Source organism: Aptenodytes forsteri, unplaced genomic scaffold, assembly GCF_000699145.1.
Source record: "Aptenodytes forsteri isolate BGI_AS27 unplaced genomic scaffold, ASM69914v1 Scaffold223, whole genome shotgun sequence".
NCBI classification, from domain to species: domain Eukaryota; kingdom Metazoa; phylum Chordata; class Aves; order Sphenisciformes; family Spheniscidae; genus Aptenodytes; species Aptenodytes forsteri.
In genome coordinates, this window is record NW_008794742.1 from 629,418 (window position 1) to 631,455 (window position 2,038).

Here is a 2,038-nt window from a genome sequence, read left to right on the forward strand (position 1 = left end):
TTTTTCAGTAGTTTATTCCCATCTGTATGGCTCACATCTTTAAATATTGAGTAGACAAAAGGAAAAACACTTCAAAAGCTTTCTGTGAACTTTTTTATTTTATATTTTGTATGTCTGTTTTTAGGATGGTCTTGTTAAAGCTGATATGGAGAAGCTGACTTTCTATGCGGTTTCTGCACCAGAAAAGCTGGATCGAATTGGTGCTTACCTAGCAGAGAGACTGAGCAGAGATGTTGTCAGACATCGCTATGGGTAAGGAAATAAGTCACAGTATTAAAAACAGATGCTAACAGGTAGCTGCATTTCATCATATTTGTTCTGATCGTGTTTAGGAGGTAAGACAGACCCAGTCCCTTTGTGGTGAGTTAACCTTGGCTGGGTGCCAGGTGCCCACCCAGCCGCTCCCTCACTCCCCCTCCTTGGCAGGACAGGAGGAGAAAAAAAGATGGAAAAGCACATGGGTTGAGATATGAACAGGGAGATCACTCACCAATTACCGTCATGGACAAAACAGACTCGACTTGGGGAAGATTAATTTATTACCAATTAATAACAGAGTAGGGTAGTGAGAAATAAAAACAAGCTAAAAACATCTTTTCCCCACTCCCCCTTCTTCCCAGGCTCAACTTCACTCCAGACTCCTCTACCTCCTCCCCCCCCGCAGAGCAAGGGGATGAGGAATGGGGGCTGCGGTCAGCTCATATCACTTTGTTTCTGTCACTCCTTCCTCCTCACACTCTTACCCTGCTCCAGCGTGGGGTCCCTCCCACAGGATACAGTCTTTCATGAACTTTTCCAACATGGGTGCTTCCTACAGGTTGCAGTTCTTCAAGAACTGTTCCAGTGTGGGTCTTTTCCACAGGGTACAGTCCTTCAGGAACAGACTGCTCCAGCATGGGTCACTGATAGGTCACAGGTCCTGTCAGAAAACCTGCTCCAGAGTGGGCTTCTCTCGATGGGCCGCAGCTTCTGCCAGGAGTCTGCTCTAGTGTGGCCTTTCCATGGGCTGCAGCTTCCTTCAGGGCACATCCACCTGCTCCAGCATGGAGTTCTCCATGGTGCTGCAGTGTAGATACCTGCTCCACTGCGGATCTCCGTGGGCTGCAGGGAGACAGCCTGCCTCACCATGGTCTTCCCCACAGGCAGCAGGGGAGTCTCTGCTCCAGTGCCTGGAGCACCTACTCCAAGGTCTTCACTGACCTTGGTGTCTGCAGGGCTGTTTTCTCACATTTTTTTCTTACTCCTCTCTCACAGCTGCTGTGCAACATCTTTTACTCATTCTTACTCAGTCTTAAATATGTTATCACAGAGGTGCTACCAGCGTTGCTGATGGGCTCAGCTTTGCGCAGTGGTGGGTCTGTGTTGGAGCCAGCTGGAGCTGGCTCTCTGGCATGGGAGCAGCTCCTGGTGTCTTCTCATAGAAGCCACCCCTGCAGCCCACCTTGCTACCAATACCTTGCCATGTAAACCCAATATACCCTTGAATGTCATTCAGGGTATTGGGAAGTGGGGATATCTTTCTTTTCAGCCCTTTTGGCTAAATTGAATTTAAATGTGAACTTTAAAACTGTCATACTCTTAAGTCGTATTTGAGCTAGAAATTTGAAAGAATGTAGAGTCAAAAGAGGGAGAAGATTTTAAAGAATGTGGAAATGGAGTAGGAAAATATTGAGTCTAGGAAGCTGCAATATCCATCACAGGCCATCATTATTGGCCTTCATGTTGTCAAAAGCTATTTTTATAACTTATAGAATGAGTTAATGGCCATTCTTTAGGGTACTTAATTTTGTTTCCTGCTTTTCTTTACTCTTTTTCATTTACTTAACATGTTGTCTGACTGTGCAGGAGCGTGAATAAGTTGTTGGCTTTCTGTACTGGGATTTGGATAGACAGAGGATCTATAGACTAGAATGCTGGGATTTATAGTTGGAAATTTAGGCTTGCCAATGTGACGCCCATCTACAAGAAGGGCCGGAAGGAGGATCCAGGGAACTACAGGCCTGTCAGCCTGACCTCGGTGCCGGGGAAGATTATGGAG

The 2,038-nt window shown here is 46.4% G+C and overlaps 1 protein-coding gene across 1 annotated transcript in view; it reads left to right on the forward strand.

The window, feature by feature from the left end:
* Window positions 1-2,038, forward strand: part of EFR3A (EFR3 homolog A) — a 90,370-nt gene that overhangs the window by 25,504 nt on the left and 62,828 nt on the right. The window contains exon 6 of the mRNA XM_009273969.2: window positions 125-252. Within this exon, the coding sequence (XP_009272244.1) occupies window positions 125-252 (128 nt within the window). The remainder of the gene's footprint in view (window positions 1-124; window positions 253-2,038) is intronic.